This window comes from Neodiprion pinetum, chromosome 1 (genome assembly GCF_021155775.2).
Source record: "Neodiprion pinetum isolate iyNeoPine1 chromosome 1, iyNeoPine1.2, whole genome shotgun sequence".
In the NCBI taxonomy this organism is placed as follows: Eukaryota; Metazoa; Arthropoda; class Insecta; order Hymenoptera; family Diprionidae; genus Neodiprion; species Neodiprion pinetum.
The window spans coordinates 21,355,542-21,377,852 of NC_060232.1; the positions used below are offsets into that span (position 1 = coordinate 21,355,542).

At 36.4% G+C, this 22,311-nt stretch overlaps 2 protein-coding genes across 8 annotated transcripts in view; one reads left to right on the top strand and one right to left on the bottom strand.

The window, feature by feature from the left end:
- LOC124225017 (midasin) overlaps positions 1 to 22,311 on the top strand; it is a 123,642-nt gene that overhangs the window by 58,128 nt on the left and 43,203 nt on the right. The window lies entirely within an intron of this gene.
- LOC124225018 (uncharacterized) overlaps positions 1 to 22,311 on the bottom strand; it is a 59,291-nt gene that overhangs the window by 34,807 nt on the left and 2,173 nt on the right. For 5 of the 7 annotated variants that reach the window (XR_011176281.1, XM_046637382.2, XM_046637385.2 and 2 more), the window contains 3 exons: positions 11,619 to 12,119; positions 11,480 to 11,528; positions 11,006 to 11,031 (listed from right to left, as the gene is read on the bottom strand). Coding sequence is in view for 6 of the 7 variants with exons in the window: in XM_046637382.2 (XP_046493338.1) it covers positions 11,006 to 11,015 (10 nt within the window). In the remaining variant the exon portion in view is untranslated. The remainder of the gene's footprint in view (positions 1 to 11,005; positions 11,032 to 11,479; positions 11,529 to 11,618; positions 12,120 to 22,311) is intronic. The other 2 variants (XM_046637381.2, XM_069133115.1) reach the window with 2 other exon arrangements.

Genomic DNA, 22,311 nt, shown 5'->3' on the forward strand with positions numbered 1-22,311 from the left:
ACTAGTATGATAACGTGTCAGAATATGGATTGCGTGAGTTGGAAAACTAGCGTAAAGTTAGATTAAGTATACTGAACAGTGATGTTACGAGAATTGCGTGCAAGCGACCATTCAAAACGGCTCGGACTCTTAGAATCGTAATACGTTTCACTAATAGTAATAATCTTGTAGATTTTGCAAATTGTTACTTATAGCGTAACTTGTTGAATGGATGAATTAAAAGGTGTTCTCAGACGCTAAGTAACCCAAGTTTTTCTAAGAATAACGCAACAGAGAGTATTGGCTAATAGATGATACGAATTGGAATTTCGAATTTAGGGACCCAATAAGAATAGTTATTATTAAATTTTCGTCAGGGAAAGTCAATGAAGGAGATGATGTTTGAGAGAAAGCAATCAACGACTCGGCTCTGCCCAGCCAGCCATCTCCGGGCTTCGATTTATTAAAACAAAAATATTCGGCAAATATTTGATACGATAGTATAAAATTATTACCGAAAAATGTAATAAGTTGATAGTATTCAACTGTATAAATCATTATTTCCATCTTAGCGACACGTCCGTCGTCCAAAATATTAATTAATTTAACGATTAATTACATATATGCCAGACCGCTGTGTACGAATTCTAATAACAAGTCCTACTGGTGACACATCCCATCATATAGGCAAAAATGATTACACGACTCTGTCTGCATATCGAAATGTACTTCATAACCAAGACTAAATGTTATTAATATGATAGTGTCACGTGGTAAGTGCGATTACGATTATTCTAAGTGTTGCACGTGTATAGCACTGTTACAATACTTTACATTTTTGCAGAAATTACAATTTTTGGAACGGAGATTAATTTACGTTAAAGAGAAATATACAGGTTGATGAATTGTACAATGCAATCTAAAATACACGAGACTTACAACTTATGAGTTTCCTCAGCGCTTAGGTGTTGGTTACATGACGATCGAGGAAGACGCGATCTTCTTACTACGAAATCAAAATGTATGACCTAACTTATTTCAATGTCTTACGGGATCATCCTAGTGTAACGGATCGAAAAATAGATAATTTTTGCAATTTTTTTCTCGATGTTTTAAATATGCTAACCAATCTCGTTTTTTAATGTCAAATCAAAGTACTCACGAAGAACGGTAAAGAAATTTTTGAACGTTTATTTTTATTTTTCTTAAATTTGTTTTACAAGGTTGATAACGACTTCGAAAAACAGCAGTCTCCGCGGTGGACCTGGTGGTGGCCGTAAAAATTATTTGAAACAAAATTTGAAGAAGATTATTAATTGGTATTAAAGCTGCTATTTTGCTATGGAGGTTTTTTTCAAAAATGAAAATAGATAAAATGACCGTCGTTTAAAAAAAAAGTATCGAATTCAGCCAATTTTTTCGACAGTTTTTCGTTAAAAACGTATGAGGGTTTTAAAGACAAAAGAACCTTCCCTAGCAAGATAAAGAATGCCGTGAAAAATGTGCTTTGAGACAGATAGCTATGAAACTCTTGCTCTGAGTGTCCACCGTTCTGAGAAACCACGTTTCGAGCAAACCGTTATAAAACGTAAAAAAAAAATTACTCTGTTCTTCACGAGTGCTTTGATTTGACATGACTACGAAAAAAACCAACGAAAATCAGCGAAAATCAGCTATTTTTCGACTAGTTACATTAGGATGATCTCTCAAGTAGTATGAATCCAACATAGATCTAATTTTGATTAGCATTGTAGAAGGCATGCCGTTTTTTTATTGGTTTTTTGGATCAGTAGCTCCCTCATTCTCTTGTCAGTTCGACTCTAAAGAAGTTCTCGTCAGAACCATCCGTCTTATTTAACATCCTAATACGAAATGCTAAGCGTTGTGCTGTGCACAGTCACTCGATATAGGTAGACGTAAACACTTATTCACTTCGCGATTAAAATATTTCAAAATAAACATCTCCGGGTCCCGCAGTGAATACGGCTAAGCGGCAAAAACTATGGAAACAAGGCTAGGCAAAATACAAAACTGTCCGTATGATAAACAATAAAAAACCCGTATAGTAAACCAAAATTCATGATTTATAAATAAGATTTTTTTGCACGGTAAAATTACTAGCAGGCAATTATGCATTTCGACTGTGGAATTTGGAATTGTTTGAAATTCAATATTCAATTAAGTTCCAAATTGTAATTTTACAATTAGAGGTGAGCTTGGATCCCTAAATTCTTGCAAATTGACAAAAATTTGACACAAATCTGTCAAACCAGTATTGTAAGAGATTTTCATTTGACAATAAGCTTTTCAGTTGAAAATGTCACATTAGAAGATGGTTTACAGTCCAGATCAAAATACGGTATTTTCTGTTTTATTTCGAACGATTTTTTGGATATTGTCCCTTTAAAAATCATATTTTCTGCTAATATGGAAGTGAATTACTATGTTGCTATTGCAAATAACTGAACTTCATTTCGAAATTTTTGTTTGGGAACTACCAATGTTGAGAGGGTCGCAAATCATTACAGTCGCATAAAACTGAATATAACGAAAGATGTGAAAGTGAGAAAATCTTGAATAACTTTTTAGGGGTGTAGATCGCGCCAATGTTCTGTGGAAAACCCGTTAATTGGATTTGAAGGTAGAAAGCGGCAGGGGATGAGAGTAGGTAGACAAACATACGTATATTCATCCAGCGGCTGCCGCGAGCCCGGCAGTAGCGGGATTCTGTAAAGCCTTATTCATTATTATTTTTATTATTTTTGTCATCATTATTATTATCTTTATCAGCAACTTTTTAAACCCAACCGTAGAAGCCTCGAGCCTTCCGTAATTTCAGCCACAAATAAACCAACGAAAAATATTTGATCATTCGCACTAAGGTTCCGAACCGCGTTTTCAAAAACTATGTACTCGTATCAATTTCAAATAATTCTTTACGTTGCGTACATTCATAAAATTCCTACAACTTGTGCGATGAAATCGAGGATGAAATATGTTTTTCTTAGCCTGGGCGGCAAATTTTTTTCCATGATCGTATAATAAAAAAATAACAACGGTTGAGATCTACCGAATGCCGCAGGATGCACAACAATAGTAAGATTTTTATGTCATAGACGTCCGTATCGGTGGTTTAATATATAGGCAATGTCGTCTTCGCAGAAAGGTGAAAGATGGAATTGTTGATTTAGCAATGCAAAACTTCCATTCAAACCAGCGGCAGTCAAAATCCTTCAATAACTTAAGCCTACCCCAACAGATGCAAATATGGAAACACACGATCGATAAACTTTCTCATGATCAAAACAATAATTGATATTTTCATTCTGTTTGAGTTCTCTGCGAGGTATGTGCAGGTGATTGGATGGGAGGAATAGGAGTCATAATAAGGGAGTGAAAAGAGCTAGAACTTTCGCCAATGGTCGAGAGTTGAATTCTACCTTAGACCTTTTGCCACAACGTCTGCAGCATGAACTGACATGGTTTGTTTGACAAGTTCAACGCCTAAGGCGCGGCCGTTGCCATCTTGACACATATTCGAGGATCGAACCGAGAGGTTGAATAAATTTCATTCAGCGATAAAATATCCAGAGAATCGACCATAGACGCTACTGCAGTTTGTGCGCTTCTTCCTTTTCTGAGTCTTTTTTCTTGAGGAAAATTATGCCCCGACTCGTTTTCACTTATCTCTCTACTCTCAGATTTAACGATACTAGAAGCGCCGCGTGCGTGTCAGATACTAAATTTTCAGATGATAGAAGCCGAAAAACTAGTAACTAAATAGTAGCACAGCACTATACTGTGACCGGCACGAATCATTTCGATACGATTATCTTAATAATATTTCATAAAATTAGCTCCGAGAGTAACAAAATTAGTTGACTAATGCATGCATGTATTTCATTTTTCAAATATTGCTTCTTCAACATCCGCAGGTTCGTTCGCATTTCTTGTCAGTAACTTGATGATACAACATTCTTTTCTTAATACTCCCTAGAATACTTTTTCATTTATCTCATTTGTACGGGATAGAGGAGAGGTATTGACGAGCGGCTGTCAATACATCTCCGTAGCCACTCGAGATGTTGTTTCGGGTAACTTTGGGTCCGATCTCGTCGCTGCTCTTGAGTCAGGGAATGGAGGAAGAAGTAAGAATTGACGCGAGAAGGATGTATTCGAATTCATCATGGTTTATTGGAATGGTAAGGAGTATAAATGTCTAGACGAAGTGGATCTTAGTTATGAATGTTCAAATTGATAATTGGAGAATGGTTCAGGAATTGGTTTGTTGAAATTTGGAATTGTAAGTTGGAGTGGAAGGTGACTTGTCGGGAATGGATTAAAAGTATTCTTGATGAGAGATTGATTAGAAGTGTACTTGGTGAGGGTAGACATAGAAGTGGTCTCGGAACAAAGAGTACGAGTGCAGGAAAGGTGCGAGAATCTAGAATAGCGGGGAAGAGAATTAGCGGAATAAGGGCGATAACGAGTGGCGTGAGGCTGCATGGAAATAGGAGGACAGGTTATAGACCGTAACATTACTACATGGAATATGGAAGAGTCAGCAATTAGATGCAATACGTGGATGAAGAAGATGGGGAAGACGTGTGGTGGTACACCGGTCGTAACATGATTGTTACTATTAAAACCCAGCCATTGTCATTATTAGTAGGTATATATATAATAATGATAGTTCTGTTGTGGCGTTACCATATCGCAGTCACAATTGTCATAATCAGTAATCTTAAAAGCGTTAAATCTCCCAAAATTTTAAAGATATCAAGAAAAAGAAAGGAGTTTGCAATGGAAAGCAATGGTAATATCTAAAATTATGCAACCAGCTTTACATACAGCTCCCTGTTTGAATTTCTTTGTATATCATTTCCAGATATCTTTATAAATTATGTTATACACCATATTTTAAAATCGTCAGAAATCACTTGGAATGTTTACACGTTTAGTCTCATTTGGTACCGCAAAAATGACGCGGTATTGCAGTGAAAAACTTGACGGTAGTGTAGGTACTCGATATCTCTTATAACCAAAACGGGCATGTTCAGACACCAAGTACATGAATCACCGTCAACACTCTTGAAAGCATGAAACTTTGTCTAAAAAATATAGCCAACTCATCTCGTTGTTTTCCACATGTGTCAATGAACGTAAAAATCACTTATCTGTACCAATCTAAAACGGGCAATGTATATTCAAATCAATTCCTATTCGATCGGACAGCCTTTCGTCTCAAGCCGTTGGACACGCCATCCTTATATACGTATATGAGTGTCTACTTTCATCTTACCCTGCGTTTTTTCTACTGGGAACCGGCGTGTAAGGATGTTCGAGATTTACAAATTCGCATTAAGCGGACCGAGCGAAACGATTTGCTCTGGTTTCTCAGCTTTTCTCTTTGTTTTTGGCAGATGCTACTTGCGCGAGTTCTAATATTCCTGTAAACTATAATAGCAAAGCAGTATTGTTTATCTTATTTCCTGAATCATAATCTTGTACCAGTTTTTGCTTTGAACTTAGAGAATATATCCAGAAGTGAAAAAATTAATCAAACTAAGGAATAATTCAATCGAGTCGAATTGAGTTGGAAGAATTTCTCCATAATATGAACGAACCAAACAAGTTATAAGTTTAATTATTTATAATTTCCAAAAGGTCTTATTAATCCATTTTTTCGTGCCAAAATTGTTTGTCCAATGTATATAGATCATGATTGATCATAATCCATCGTTTTATTCGAAAATCAATGTTCTACAGCTCGCCCGAAATGAATTTTCATCAACATCGATTATTTTTGAACGAATCAAAAGTTTACTAATTATAACCTGTATAAATTTTGCATACAACGTCTTTGTAATGTGACTTGATGAATTGAAGGCCTACGGAAAAACCATCGCTAGTGATTTATAGAAATTTCGTTTACAAAAAAAATCATCCGTGTTATTTATGACAATTGTATAAACGGTACTTTGGCGGTATAAAAAAAGGATCAATCACGTATACGGGTCATTCTCTCAAATTCTGCAACAGTTTTCTACCTCACTTCGACCAATTTGATCCTAATTTTATCCGTAAATAGTATATCACAAAGAACAACTGCAAAGTTTTAAAAACTTTGTTCGCTCCTTGTTCAGTCAGAATAGTCTGCGATTTTTTCGAATGATCGAATCATATCTGATATCATTCCGTTTATAAATTTCAGTGCTCCTCTTGTACGTAAGAAAAAGTTAAGGATAGTGGCTTTTCTAAAAAAAAAAACCTGAGGGTTGTGAAACAAATTATTATCTTTTACGCTTAACGTGAAGAAACCGTGGCTAATTGACTAAACTATAATAGGTCGTTTGTCACATCATACGCCGCCTATTTTCCTCTTCATTTTATATTTCTTCGGAAAATTTATAACTTGCCTCGCAAAATACGGCCTTTTCGAATTCAGGAATTGATAGATTTTGATTTGAAAAAAAAATCGCTTAATCTACGTATTATCAACATAAGTCATGACTTCGGTAAGTGCATTTGGTACATAATCACATTGAGAGAAGCGACATGGGGAATCCCACTATTCAAATATAGTAAAGGACTATTCGTATCGTTCACTTAAGCATTGTACATTGAAGAATTGACTATTTTCTACAATTCACAATATGTGCTTTTTTCGTACACATAGTTAGTCATTATAGATATAGTTGATCAATCAAGGTTAGATTGTTACCGCGACATCTACTAAATTCTGTAGTTGAAATATTTTCATTTTTACTAGATATTTCTCTTACAATTAGTGTGACTATCTTACCTCCCAGGATTACCGAATCTTCGATATACCTGCAGCTGATTGGTTTAATACCTTGGTGTTTAGATATACGCCCCATCTTTTAACATTCTCCATTGACCTTAATATTAACCCCGGTATTCCTACATCATCGATTTTCTTCTCATCGCTCTAGAACCTCGCGGAGTTGAAGATGGATACGAATACGGAAGGGGAGGGAGAAGCTAATTGACTTTATCTAGCCCACAGCTACTTCTACAGCCCTTTCTGTAGCGTATAAAATCTTATTCCTTACGTTTTACTCACAAGATGTAGTTGTGGAAGTGAGAGTTCCTCCTACTGCTCACAAGGAAGGTATCCCAGGTTGATCTCGCCGATTTAATTTCTTTTGTAACGTGTTACAGTAGACTAAAAACTAAGCGACATGTATTTTTTTTATCCGACCATAAACATTTGAAGGTGGCGAAACCACTCTCCAAAGTAAGGTATTTCAAGAGGTGAATTGGCATTTTTTTTTTTTTTTTTTTTATTGAAAAAATTACGTTTTTCATTTCTCGTTATCAGAAAACTTTTCTAGTTAGATTGGTTGAAAAACATTATGTTCTTATGAGTGAAACTGCTAAATCACCCCTTGAAATGCCTTAGTTTGGAGGTTTGTTTCACCCCCTTCAAATGTTTAATGGCAGATAAAAAAAAATATTGTCGCCTTAGTTTTAGTGTACTATAACATATTACAAAAGATATCAAGTCGGAGAGATCGACCTAGGATACCTTCCTTGTCATTTACGTTTATCCTCGACAGTTTAATTGATAATCATGGAAGGTCTGATTTCATTGAGATATCCGTCTGAGGCGATTAAAACCGACCATTGGCGATAAATATTTATACAGCAAATATTATTAATATGTCAACATTGCGTCGGGTTTCTGTAATTCTCCTCACTCTGGCGAAAATAAACCTGCACCTTGTATCTTGTACATCTAAACACTGCGTAGTTGTCCGCCTGCCTGCCTTTGAGTTTCATATCCAGGGTGTGTACTGAGCCTGCTGGAATCTGGAGGATATGAAACTGTAAAATAGTCTCGTATTGCGAGGGAGTCCCAATACCTACATTTTCCATCTCCCAGAGCAAACCTTTCTCTACCTCTCACCGTAGCTTTTCCAGACTCACGAGTATTCGCGTTCGAAATAAATTTCCCGACGCGAGGTTTTCAAAGCCTCGAGTGTATCTTTCAATATTATGCTCTCACTCCGTCAGCTTTTAGCGAATCCGTTCGTCTGTAACCAACCTCATACTTTTAGCCGAATACATTGCAGTCATGTGCTACGTATTCAGCAGATGCTAGCAAAGTACAACGTATTCACTTATGTTTCAGATATTTTCTCTCGCGAACCTTTATGCGAAAAGAAGCTTAACAGAAGGTATACACATTTATTCTTTGCCGAATAGCAGCATTATACCTGCAATATAGGTACGGGTAGAGATTCGTGGTAGATAATTTGGATTGTAAGCGTGACCCAGGATTGCCTGGGACGGCTGTCACGTAATTCGAACCAAAGTCACACGTCGACGGTCGAGTTCCCTAGCCGGGAGGTCGCTGCTGCAGCAACCGGCTAGGGAACTTGACCGTCGACGTGTGGCTACAGCTTCAATCACGTGACATCGGCGCCAGCCAATCGTGGGCTGCGCTTAGGATCTAAACTACCCTGAATCTCTACCCATTTTTACATTGGCATATCGCTGGTGATTAGCAACGAATGAATAATCCTGTAAATACAACGTGAGCACTTTCATGGAAAAAATAAAATTTAATGAAATTGTAGAGAATGGCTAATCTATCGGAAGAAATGCCTCTTCTTCGGTAAGCTTGCAATTTTTTTCCGTCAACTTATCAATTGTACAACTAATTATTCCAATACAGCAAGAAACGTAGAGGCTGGTGTGGAGATGATTTTTGAAAATGCAAAATTAGCCAGATACGAATTCGATCATACTACACAGTAGACCTTGGAAATTTGTACACTAAAAGACTTCAAAAATATTTCAGAAATTCAATTCAGCTTATGGCTGACATATTTTTTTTTTTTTTAAGTTTGTAATTTTATTTCTCACGTTTTGCAGAATTTAGTACTTTTTACTCCAGAATATTACTTTTTAACCATGCAATTGCTTGGGAAGTTAGAACCCATATTTTTATGCGTATAAAAATATGAGACTCATCAGTTTTATTTAGTTCGGCTGAAAGATTCACTAGTATATGTGTCGGTTGATGGGTATTATCTCCTCGAGCAATCCCCTGCGGCATTTTTACTTCTTCGACTCGACGAACCCGTGTCACAGTGTAAAGAAAGTTACTTTAAACTATTGTTTATATATACATTCTAGTTCATTTTTATCTTCCTTATTTTATTATATTTCTATTACTCTTTTCAATCTGGAGCGAACTATTCAACGCGGTTTTATCTGAACGGGCAGCTGTGAGATTTGATAAGAAATCGAAGGTGACCCGCGTTTCCTGAACATTGATCATACCTCGAGGTATTTACTGATTCTCTGTACTCTAGAAGCACTTTTTATTATCGAACTTGATTATAAGACCTGATAGCTTACCCCATACCATTTAGAATCGTATCATTATAATTTTGTAGTTAGTTATGCAGGCGACATGTTTCAGAAATATGAGTTCGCTTATTTTTAATTACTTTCACCCTGTGAAAATTCGAGTAGATCAGCGACTCCCAAAGCCTGTGTCGTCCTCGTAGATTAAAATTAATAGGCAAAATTGATACTGATTTAGCACTCAATATCAAGTAAGCACTAGATAGAAAACCAGTATAGTACTCATATGACTCGAGATTTCGAAGAAGTAACAAAATCCTGCAGGCATGTCTCAATTTCTGAATATTTTTTGGCACTATCATTATTTTGAAATTAATAAATTTCCGCCAAGTTTTCCAGAGAATTCACACACCTATACACGAAACGTAGAATTAATCCCAAAATCCTGTTGATTTCGACCCAAGTAGAGAATTTATAAAATTCAAAAACATTAACTTATTCTCAACAATAAAAAAGTTGGGAATTATTCAGACCTTGTTCTTTTTTTTTTTATGCGCGAGTTTCCTACCTTAAATTCTCTTTGTGGGGTTAATTGTAAGTCGGGTCGGCCAATATTGCAGGGTTGACCCGAGTTGGATTAAGTCAATTGCGTGTAACAGTACTCTTCGTATAAATGTGAGTACATTACGCCTAAGGTTACCTACATTACCCTCAGCATTGACCGTCGAATTTCAGTGCTCTATTCTTAAAATTGGTTAAAAGTGTCAAGTTTACTTCCAAGTTAAAACCTTTGGTCCTAGAAATGTTTGAACCTAGTAAATTGCACTTTTACTGCATCACACATTTTCCGAGTACGGTAAAATGCTATTGGAGTGGAACTAGCCATAGTATGTAGCCAACTAATCAATTCATTCGATTATATGCATAGGCATTAAGGTGGTCCTTAAAAAGGTCATTTTTCAATTTCGACTGGCTCGTCCTACAAACCAGTTCCAAATAATTCAAAAATAATTCCGAGTTCAGATTCGTAAACAGTGACTTCAAAAATCCCCGAGTACCGAGTTTCACCAAAATCGAACGATTTTTAATATTTCGGTCCACCATATTGGATTCACGATTTTGAATTGTCACATTTTGAGTTCAGATTCGTAATTAGTGACCCAAGATACTACCTTGTACCAAATTTTATTGAAATCTGTTAGCCAGATTTAATATCCCCCTGAAAGGATTAAATGCGGAATTCCACTTTCTTTTGGGCTCGGCTAAGAGTTGGGATAAAAATCTGAAAAAGTTGAAGAATTATGTTTGAATTATTTGGAACCGATTTGTGGGGTGAACCCGTCGAAACTCAAAATTGTCCTTAGAAACCACCCTAAATTGGTCATTTACCGTTTTTCTATTTGAAAAAAGTTTTCAATCATCAATGTTAGCTTTCATTCTCAATTCTTTTTTTTTTCTCACATTTTCTTTCTTTAAAGCAGCGTGCAACATTCACTGCACGTGTACTCGTGTTATTTTGTACTTATAAATCTCTATAGACATAACAATAATGATGATGCTACAAATAACAATGATATTAATAAAGTTGATAACAATTTTGATCATAAAATACGAGGTAGTAATAAGGGGTTAGTCACTGGTTCATTTCACATAAAAACGTGTCAAGTGTTTGTCTTGCACTTACCGGCAGCCATTCTTCCTTCCCTTGATCTTCGGCGGCAGGGCACACAGAAGAGAGAGGAAAAAAAATCAAAGACAGCCGAAGAAAAGAGATATGAGAGAAAGGTTGGTGACCTGGTGGGGGAGAAAATAAGAGAGAGATAGACAGATGACGGCAGAGGGAGAAAGATATGGAGCAGAGTTCTCCGTTCCTCTCCTTTGTCTCCACTTTTCCTGTATATAATGGTCTCGTAGGTTTTCGTTTTCGTTCTAATTGCCCCGGCGTCGGATTGCAGCGGGTTTTAGCAAGAAAATGGTGTTTCTCAATCGATCGGGCTGCAACATCTCTACTGGTATATTACGTTTCCTTTTATCGTCAACGTCTCTCTCTCTCTCTCTCCCTTCCTCCCTCCCTCTGGCTCTCTCTCTCTCTCTCTCTCTTTCTCTTTTCCTCCCCCCCCCCCCCCTTCTCTCTTTCTTTCTTTAGATTTATCTGTACCGAACAGGTCAAATTCCTCCACCCCGATACCTTATCGATCACCAGGAGGCTGGAACAATTAATACCGCTAACCGTATCTCCAGCGTTTCTCTTTCGGCGTTTTGCCAAGTTTCAACAGTTCACTCCGCGGAATACGTACGTGCATAATTGGTTTTCATCGCATCGGCAACCGTTATATGGTCAATGAGGCATTTCCTTGACTATTTCCTCTCCTATATCCACGCTTATCCGTTGCTTCATCTAATTGTAGTTTCTCTCTTTTTCCTCTATCGTATCGGTTTCTATACACTCTGAATCATGCTGCTTTACAAGTGCGGAAAGTGGGTGATTAACGATCAATGTGAAGTTTACAGCATAAGCCAAAGAGGCGAGTGCTGCGTTCACACTATTTCTCGTGGAAATGCGGCACTGGTATTCGTGTGAACGCACTACTCGCATTTAATGCTCACACTTCGAATTTCGTATTCATCGGACACCGGCCACACTCCGGACTTGTGACACATTTTATTATTCTCTCTCGGTGTAAAGGTGTTCGCCGTATTGTATGCTTTTCTTCATTTGTATTCACATTTCTCTTCTTTTTTTTTTCTTTCGTTTCCTCTAACCTCTTCCGTAAATTGCGCCACTGTATTCGTGATTACTGGAATAGAAAAAAGTTGTACCATTTTGTAATAATTCATTATAAGGACATCGTGACACATGTATACGGGGTCATTTATTCGTTGCTGATCCCAATATCTGGCTGAGAGAGAGTCGCTTATGGAGGCGCCATGGCGCTAATAAAAACAGCTACTTTACTCGCATGCGTGTTCAGCAACGAATAAATAATCCGGTAGATACCAGGGCTGTGTGATTATTCAGCCCTTTTCAATAACCTTTTTTCCGGTTGATTAATTAAATGGGTACCTGGATCGTTACAGTTATTTTCATAAAAAATCATTGTACTTTTCTAACCATCGAACATTGCATGTACCTCCACCCCTCAAAAAAAAAGAAAGATCAAAAAAGCACACGTTGTTCAAATTGATTCTTCTTTTTCGGCAAATGTCAACAAAATACCAAACGGATAAAAATTTTAACGAGGGTGTAAAGTTAGGGTCGATTTTTGCTCATCGGATGTAACCGCAGTAGACCTTGCGAGAAATAGGCATTGTGAAAATAAATGAATCGTAGTCGACCCAACTACATCATGATGTTGGATACGGCGAAACCAATGGCATAGTTGAGTTAACCTTCCCACGTAGTTGAAAGTACTTCGTTGAACCAACTACGCTCGTATTGAGGAGAAACATTTTGGTACACGAGCGAACTAACTTATGTTTTTCGTACAGAGTTGAAACGGTAATGTTACTTGCTGATGAAATTGAATAAAATGTTTAAGTCACTTCGAACGTTGTGCTTGCTGTGATTATGTGTAAGAAAAAAGTTTCATTTAAAACATGATTAATTTTCTTGATATGCCATATATCTCACACTATTGAATTCCAGACAATCATTATGATCCGCCAATCGATGAGCAACGCATTTTTCATTCTGGAAAATCATCGCACTCGTAAAGATTTAAACCCGAGATTAACCTTAGTGTTTGAAAATACGTCAATTTTCAGCCCGTCGTTCGAAGCTCCTCGATTATTTATTGTTGTTCAATAAATATTGTCGTTAAGGTGTTTTGAGCGTGGTCGCACGTGATTGATTTGAGAGTTTTCACGAGAATCCATCTTATTCTTTCGTACAACAACGATTCGATCAGAAATTTTTTGGGACATGATCGTTGTGATGGTAGGAAACGTGCTCTGGTCGAACGGCGAATTATTATGTGTTGAAATACACTTAAAATTTTAAGAAGCTTCGTTGTTTCCCTCCCTATCAAAAAAAAGCACCGACAATCATCTTTTTTAGACCTCTAAATCAGGATATTGCCTTAATTCACTAGTCCCTCCATGTCATTGCGTGTCGTAGATCACGTAAAAATAGATCGGCAATGGAATGCGGCAAAAGGTGTTGAATACCAAATGGACTCCGATCGATTTTCGATATTACTCATGACGGTCGTTTTAGTGAATACGTCCTTCCTGGCTAAGTGATCCGGGCCAAGAGAGCTGTCGTTAGCGTCAATGAAGCTTACTAATCCTTTTCGTTTATTCTGTCTCTGGCATCTCTTTCTTCTTCCTTTCCTCTCTCCTATCTTTCTTTCTATCTCTCTACATATACGTCCCGTAAATGGATTATTAATAATTTGGAAATTCGTAAAAAGAAGATAGTCATTTCGGACCCACCATAAACTGTTGTTTTTGTGCTAAGAATTTTTGAAAATATTTCCCAAAAACACTATATATTGTCATACATTTAAAAAAATCTGACCTCAATTTCAAAGCCAATTTTATTTCTCAAAAACTGAGATAAAAGTAAAAAACAAATATCTGTAGTATGTACTTTGCCCTAAAAAATGTAATAAAAAATTAGCAATGAAATAGAAAGGAGTTACGGTCAGACGTTTGTCCAGTTGGTACAGGAAGCCCTTATACATGCACCCGAGTAAAGTCGATTCTGACGTCCCTAATTTTAGCGGGTCAGAAATAATATTGGCAGTACTAGCGTCTAACTTATACCTATTGAATAAACCGCGTATTTGTACCGTGAAACCTTTTGTCAACCTTCAATGCTATTCTTTTGCCTACGTGCCGCGGGGTCTCCCGAGTCGCGACCTCTAGAAATCGCAATTTTCTGATGCAGCAGGGATCTTACTTTGCAAGTCAGTTTCACAGGTGGTTGTTCAGTATTCAAAGGTCCCCCCCGTTTTCGCTATCGAGTAAGTTACACTTGAATTTTGTGGACCCCTCCTTGGCACTAATAGGTCCGTAAGATTTGCATAGGATTACCCACGACACAGGTTCTCTGAGAGTGAAATTGATTCACATAATTTTTAAAACGTGACACCAGCTTTCTTCGCCTTGTCGTATTTTTAACAAGATATAACTACTTGATTGGTCAAAATCAGGAAAAATAGAATTGCAAAAGTTTTCGAATACATGTACATAATGTACCGATTGTACGAGCAAAAAACTTTGAATAATATATCGTCTGTATCTGTCGCGTAACGATCAACGGGGAGCCCAATGCTTACGTATTGAGGTTTATTACTCGGCATGTTATTTGATGCCGAATACCGTATTCAAATGACATCTCAAGCAAAATGAAGGTATTGAACTTGATATCGAATAAACTATATACTACGATAAACTGATCGATACGATGAACATTTTTCCGTGAGATAATTTTGGTAACCGATTGAAAACTTTCTTGCTTTTTCTTGTACTAAGAGTCGGATATAATTTTCTTTTCACTCGATGATTGAGCCGAATCAGCCACAACAAATACAGTCATCAGTCTTGAAACAGAAATTAGAACAAGTCCTCTTGACCCCTATTGTATCGTTTCAATCGAAATATTAACGCGATATTTTTCTGTCTACATCAATTTACACGAAAACAATAATTACCCGGACATGCAAGTTCTAGTGGTAATATAGGGAGAGTAAGAAAATTTTTTTCAACAGTTAGAATTTTGCAAGTTCAACTAACGGGTTTACTACATTCATAATCCCGCTTGGCTATATTTGCAAAATCTTGGCTATTGCAGTGAGAATCCTTGCTTTGAGGGATAAATTTTTTGCTGTCTGTATATCGTATTAACACTAAAATTTACCGATTCAACGAATTATTTTTTTCCGTGTATAGAAAATGAAAATCTATATCTTATTAAACAAAAATGTAACGTTAAACGTATGTTATTTTCACATCCTGAAAACGTAACACTTACAGGTATTATTTATTAAGTAGCATTGTCGCATGTCGAGCTATGTTGCAATAAAAGTTAGTCAAACCGATGTCAGTTTAAATAAACTCACGTCATTCAAATTAGGTATAATACAGCCTGTTGAAGGCGGTCATTCAATCGAAAACAAATAATTGGCATTCCCTTCGAAGCGTGCAGTAAACGCGCGGAATTCATTCCGTCCTCCTCGCCCCGAATAGCTGCATACGGTGAAATTTGTCGAGACACCCAAAGCATCCCCGCATTTCAGCCAATAAAGGTCAATCTCTCCCTGCTGCATTTCACTCACTGCCGGTAATATTTGAAATGGTTTCATTTGAAATAGGCATTTAAAATGTAAATGTCATTTTGCATTTAACATTTTACATGTTCTCAAGGTAACCATTTAAATTATGTTTTTGAAAACATTTTCCATTTTAAATTGTACGATCTATCGAAGCATTTTACCCAGAAGTGATTTCACTGTTCACGCTTGCCCTATGTATTATAGTCGAGCTATATGTCGTCTACGCTCAAAGGAAACAACAAAGTTGCTACACCATTCAGTTGTACATTCGTTACTTTGTTTTCAAAAAGATTCAATACAATCGGGAAAATTAAAACGCTCGTACAATTATCGTTTACGCAATTCTTGCAATGCGAAATCTTTGTGGGACATGGCAGTGCTATTTTGATGATCTCTACGTGAATACTGTGTGCGGTTCAATTAATGCCATTCGACCCTAATTTGTCACTCGGGATGATTACGAACTCGGACATCTTTCAAACGCCTCGTAGAGTCCCATAGTGTCTTAACTTTGCCGATGTTTTACAATACTTAAACAATAAGTTTTAGTTGGGAAAACTGAGAGAGCTTTTTCTGCGATCCTTAAACAATACCTAGATATTTTTTTAGATCCTTTAAACTCATTGTCGAAGCAGGATATCACTTTTTTGGAACTGGGGTGAATTTCACCCTGTATGACCGTTACGTGATTCCACTGAAATTGTGACCAATTAGGATTGTATATATTGACAACAAGCTTTCCTGGATTCATTTTTTTTAGTACAAAATACCTGATTTTCTGAAAGTACCGTTTCGAATGAAACTTAGCACTTAACTTTAACGTTTTTATAAAGAAACTTTTTCATCGGTATTCGGAACATTTACAACGTAGGGTGGGCGCACCATTTGAGGCTACTGCACTATCTTTAACTACCCTTGCATAATGTTTTACTCTTTTCTGGTCCTACAAATCTTTCCAATTATTGAAATTTATTACGAAATCATACCCTGCAGATGATATTAAACGAAACACTTTGGTAACCAATGGAATAATTAATTCTAGCCTCAGACATTAAAAAAAAAAATCGGCAAAATCAATTATCATTAAATTTTTTGTAACAAAGCTACTTAATTTGATTGGTTTAGGAACAAGTGGTTAGTTCGGTTAACCTTAAGGGCATGCCTTAGTCAATTTCGACATTGTCGTATATATCTCGAATTATCCAAGTCCACTTATCTCGAATGCAAAAAAGGGCATAACAGCGTCATTTTACATGCAATTCTGAAAAAAACTGTGCATCTTAGCTACGTGGACTGAAATAATTCGAGATATATACAAAATACCTTCCAGATATACACAACGTCGAAATCGACTAGGTCACCCTCCCTTTAACGCAGTGTCTTGGTTTAGAGGCCTGAAAAGGTAATATTCGGCGATTTCTTTTTAAAGAAAAAAAAAAAAAACGAAACAACCAAGCTTCTTAAAATATCAAGTGTGTTTTAGTACATATTTGAATATGTTTTTTATCATCGAATTGTTGCCAAATGGTGGAGTTATTAGCTGAGCATCGAAGCGCCTCGCCGCTATAGCACACACGCATAGTCGGTGATAATTCTCAGGGCCTTAAACCTTGAGTTTTAGTGAAACTCAACTTTTCATTCTTGGGTTGACTATAATTTAAAAACAAACCCTAAACATTGTATTTTTCGCGGTACTTTTCACTATGATACAAACCGATTCAATTACTAAAAGTACAAAGTAAATCAAGTATAATCGAAATCATTTGTTGTTAAAATTCTCATTTTTTCATAAAATAGTTTCTTTATTTTTGATAAAATCGTTTCTTATTGCATTATTGTATTCTTTTTATAACACTTTGGATGAAATTTTCCATAAATGTCGTGTCAACTGTGTCAGAGTCTTTCGAGTTTTCTGAATTTATTTCGAATCATACAGTCAAAGAAAGCAGGACATGACAATTTTTTATACTCATCGTTTGAATGTAAAGTCAGGCAAATTTCAGATATATTTAGCCAGCCGTTTCCGAGATCACCGTAGAAGTTTGTCGGAACAGGCAGACAGACCGACTGACCGACATTTCTCTAGAAACCTGTTTTTCGCGTACTAGAGGTCCGAAAACGTAAAGATTCATCAAAATTAGAAAAATTAGATTCACTTTTGACGGTGATCAATACTTTTCTTGCATCGAGAAAGGTAATTTAAAAATTTACCATAAAAAAGTTATGTTTTTCCATGAACTGTTTAATGCAATATAAGTTATATTTGTTATTCCATCAAATCGCATTAAATAGTTCATGGAAAAAAGGAAATCATTCGTACCTTAATTCATTTTTCTTGGTAAAATATGGTTTCTAATCGGCAAATATGTTGAGTTCCACAATGCCAATTTTTTTATACGTTCTCAAAACACTGCCAAATACCCTGTAAAATTTACAGTGAAATCAAAGGTGTCACATTGAAAGAAAAAAATAAATTCGCATTTTTTTCGCTGAAAATAGCCTTTTTGATGCCATAGAAAATATAACGTATATAGCATTAAATAGTTCTGAGAAAAAAAATAACTTTTTAGTGTTGGGATTTCTTTTACCCGATTTCAATCTTCCATAATATACGGGCGAAAAAAAAAACATTCCCGAAACGAGTAACTTAAAAAATCTCAAAAACATTCACAGAGAGTACCTTTAAGTAATACTATTACATAACCAATTATAGAACAAATTCGAGAGGATAAAAAAAAATGGCTGAATTGGTGGAGAACGCCTCATATTCCAAAATTATTCATTTCGTATAACGCAAATATATTTGTTTCAAAATTAAACCATGCAAGAGATAGTTGTTTATTTTCACGAAAGTTTTTGTACTATGGTTATTCAGACGAACCAGTCCATTTTTCATTCTATAGTAAACATATTGAAATAATATTGGGCAATCAATTCTGACCTTTGTAAATATCAGGTAGTATAACTTACTAAAAGAAAAGTTCCGGTGGTTTTTATCTCTGGCTTAAAAAAAAAAAAGAAAGAAAAAATAACAATCGGAGGATTTAATTGCGTTCAAAAAAATTAATTCCGTCATAGTGAAATTAGAGACGTAACGGGCATCATAGCCGTCGGCCATATTGGGACGGACTCCCACACCATAATGTTATGCTGGTGTGGCCACGATCAATATCGACAATATCTACATTGCCGACAGTTACTTTAAGGCGATATAAGTGCACACTAATTACAGGCAGGCTCGGGGCTAGGTAAAATGCTTCCTTAAATGCATTCAGAATATAAAATACTTAATGCTTTCAAAAATTTTATTCAAATTGCAGAGCCAGAACTGCTCTCCTTAATTCTATATAAAATGGAAAATGTAAAATATTTTTTGTAACGAATGATCAAATCCAATACACTTTTTGCTTGAAATTTTATTTTGTATGTACATTATTTTACTTTATAATCAACTGCAGTTTTTCATGAATCGTCATGTTTTGCCGTTAATGTATATCCTGCTCGGTCACAATATCCTTTGACCGTATGAAAAACATCGCGCAATTGGCGTAGGCAATGGTAAATGAGTATTATATTTTACAAAAAATTTTTAAAGACGGAAATCTATAGCTTTCAATATTCCTACTGGATCCAGCTGGTTGGCGTTATTGGAAAAATAATTGCTAGCCTGCATTCATACGCTATTTATTTACGAACTATTATTCAAAATTCTTCTATTTCTGTGGAAAGTGAGGCTACAGGCTGACTTTGATCTTCACTCGTAATTCAGTCAAGATGCGGGAGCAGGATATAAGGGAGAAGCTGCCTTAAGGTGCTCTTGTTAAATTTTGTACCGAGTTTAAAAACGTTACTGCTAACTCTGTCCCCAACTAGTAACCTTCCACCACTAACAGTCGACGACCAATTCATTGACCAAAGATGTACACTTGAGGACAATGAATCTGAGAAGCTAATTTTTTACATTAGACAGATATGTTGACAACGCAGAGAAACCTGACATAACCCATGACCGTCGAATCTAACCTTAGAATACGGCGGGGATAATGACTTGTTGGTTTGACACGTATTCTAAGGTTAGATTCGACAGTCATGTTACGTTTATTGAGATTGAGTTTGTTTCGCGCTCGACCAACTATGGCGCTGTAGGTTTTTTCGTATTGCCAACGTAACTGTCTAGTGTTCAAAAATTAGCCGTCTCAGATTCATTGTCCTCGAGTGTACATGTTCGAGGAAGGCCGTACTGCCGACGATATAAGCAAATAATAGTTTACAGTTCTCTTCTTTCCAGAGTACCGAAATCGCTTTAAACTTTTCAAAATTACAGGTTTCGCAATAGTGATTGTACGTTTGTGGTTTTACGAACACGTTCGAAAAATTGAAAAAAAAACAACGAAAAATACAACAGATTCTTAGTTAGATTGAGGTTATAATATCCGAATTCCATGTTTTCAGTATTTTCACATAAATTTTCCAAACTTGTATGAGTCGACGGACAAGCATAATTGCAAACACCGTTACTCACTAAAGTTGGAAATGATTTTGATACTCTGGAGTAAAGAGAATTGTAAATATTATTCACTCACTTTGTCGGATGCCATCGTACCGATGAAACCTGATCTAACCGCATTGATTCAGGCCGGAATCAATGTGCGGCGCTCTGATCAACTGTATCCTGGCTTCTCTTTTATTGCTCCGTAGTCAAGATACTTATCAAATTACTATCTGTGCCAGAGGATTGACGCATTGGTGGATATACTCTTAAAGCTGAGAATTAAATGGAGACCTGGCCATTTTAATACGATTCATTTGATCATGATTATATTGGTCACAGAATTTAATGAAAGTCGTTAAATCCGTCCGAAAACAGGCATTTCGAAATTGGCTAAATGCATACAATTATCCATTTCAAATAGAAAATAAAACACACGTTCGGATGTATTTGAACTCGGAAATGCAAAGTGGCATATGTGTCAAATATATATGTGTTCAAAATAAAACGATTTCTGATATTACCAAGCGCTGCTGAGACAGTGCCAACTATTTTTGAGAGAATATATTATGATTATAGTTATATTCACAAGGCTTTTAATATAACGGTACATTAGTAAATTCGGCGAAAGCAATTGCGTTCGATGTTGCGGACCGCATTATGAGTAATATTGGGCGCGCACATAACGTTTCTACTCTACTGTTTTTATCCCTATGCTTGCCCGCTTTGAAAGACGAACGGAAATTCAGATCTTTGCGTCACTGGTCGCGTTAATACGAAAACGACGTATAATTGGTAAGTTTCCTCCTAATATGGCCGTCGACTTCATTCCCCGTCCGCCCGTCAACGGCTTCACACCTCGAGCCTACAATTCAAGAGCACACTTCGTCCCTGAATTACTTTTTTTTTAGTACGCGTCCGTGTTTCGTAGCTTATAGCGCCGCCTCAGTGAAGTTGCGATATTTGAGTCGGTGATTCAACACAATTTATTATTATCAACCGAGTCAACAAACAGGGAACAAGGACCAACTGGGAGTGGTGAACGCATTCCGAACTCTTTTAAGTAGCGTTTCCCATATATTTCGTTATAAATGACGTAATGCTTTGCGGGGTTCTTTACCAACCAGTCAATATACTTTTTGTCAATTTTCTCTTGCATGCCTTTGTACGTACGCTCAGTACAGTAACATTTAGTGATGCCTTTCAGTTGACTTGTTTTCAGTCTGAAACAAAATGCGACTTTGATTCTATACGAATTATATGAAAATACATCCCATTTCCTCACGTCAACTGCATCGCCAGTCATTGTCGAATAATTCGCATGGAATAGAACTCGTATTTTAGTTTGGACTGAAAGTGACACTTTCGCAAATCAAGATTTCCAACAATTCATCGTTCATTATTTTTTTTTTCGCGTGTTTGAAATTTCGATATGTCAGCCATTTGAAATATTGACATTTTCAAGTTTTGACCCCAACCCAAATATTCCGGTGAAGGGTTCCGACGTAAACTATGCTGCGCCGACAGATAGGCAAACAAAGTTACATCTTACACGTTATAAGTATATCAGATGAGTAGATATTATATAGTCAATTGAATTTTTCATTGAGTCAACTTACCAATTTGTTTAAATGAAATATGTAGTTTACTGGGAAAGAGAACAAAATAATTCGCCACATCGGGCAAATTTGAATAAATCTTAGTTTCTCTTAACAAATCTCTTCTCAAAGCTCTACCGAATAGTGTACCTACTTTTGTATGGGAGTAGCTTTGTGTCTGCTCTATTCGACGCCGGCGCCAACGTTCTCGGCAAAACTAATCATTCGAACAATAGATAGCAGCTCTTTCTGGTATCATAAATTCTCTGTCGGCCTCTGAATGTGAGACGAAATTGGAGAAGAAAACAATACAATTGCTAATGAAGCACAGTTGAGTAAAGATTTATATGTATTAATATCGATATTCCGATGTAGTTTTACATAAATTTTGAAGGAATTTTTTGTGCTTTACATAAACTGGTAATTCATTCGATGCTCGTTTTTCAGAGGTTGATACCGGGGGAATCTATGATTCATCGAAAATCGCGCTTGATCATTTCAGTTTCCTAGCCTTAACTGCGAATGCGGATGATAGAAGCATAGCGTAAAACAAATGCAAAATATTCCGTTGAACGACTATGGTATTCGTGATTCCGACTGAAATATATTACGTATAAGATGCGTG